The 622-nt window shown below is 74.1% G+C and overlaps 1 protein-coding gene across 1 annotated transcript in view; it reads left to right on the top strand.

Annotated features, from left to right (window-relative positions):
• The first annotated feature begins 344 nt into the window (after positions 1-344).
• TANGO6 (transport and golgi organization 6 homolog (Drosophila)) overlaps positions 345-622 on the top strand; it is a 27,672-nt gene continuing 27,394 nt past the window's right edge. The window contains exon 1 of the mRNA XM_010579688.1: positions 345-620. Within this exon, the coding sequence (XP_010577990.1) occupies positions 345-620 (276 nt within the window). The remainder of the gene's footprint in view (positions 621-622) is intronic.

Below are 622 nucleotides of genomic sequence, written 5' to 3'. Positions count from 1 at the left end.
TGACCTGCCAGAGGCGTGGATGCTGCTGACACCTGTGGGGAGCAGGGACGAGGGCCTACATTGCCGGCCTCCCACTCCGGCGTCAGGCCAAGCCTGGCCGGGCAGGGGACAGCTGTATCTCCTGCTCTCCCTCCTGGGAAGAAGACGAGACCCGAGCAGCCACCGGAGCAGGCAGCTTGCCGCTCTCAGCCCAGGCCCCAAGATGGCGCCGCCCCACCCAAGATGGCGGCGGGCGGGCGGCTCCCCCGAGATGGCGGCGGGCGGTGTCGCTCCGCCCCTTTCCCCGACCTCCCAAAAATGGCGGCGGAGAGCCTCGCTCCTCCCCCTCGCCCGACCTCCCCAAGATGGCGGCGGAGAGCCGCGCTCCTCCCCTTCACGGCAGCCCCGAGATGGCGGGCGGTGCGGAGCCGGGCCCGGAGCTGGAGCGGGTGGTGGAGGCGTTGGAGCTGCTGCTGCGGCGGCGGCAGCAGCCCGCTGGGCCTGGTGAGCGGGACGGCGAAGCCGGGCCCGGCCCAGAAGGTGCCCTACGACCGGAGACGCTGCGCAGCAACTCGGCGGCCCTGGAGGAGCGGCTGCGGAGGGCGCCGGGCTGGGCGGCGCTCCGCGGCCTGCGCGATGCCGT

This window comes from Haliaeetus leucocephalus, unplaced genomic scaffold, assembly GCF_000737465.1.
Source record: "Haliaeetus leucocephalus isolate CR32 unplaced genomic scaffold, Haliaeetus_leucocephalus-4.0 Scaffold668, whole genome shotgun sequence".
NCBI lineage: Eukaryota > Metazoa > Chordata > Aves > Accipitriformes > Accipitridae > Haliaeetus > Haliaeetus leucocephalus.
Note: the sequence above shows the minus strand (reverse complement) of the source record. Positions and strands in the feature narration are given on the sequence as shown.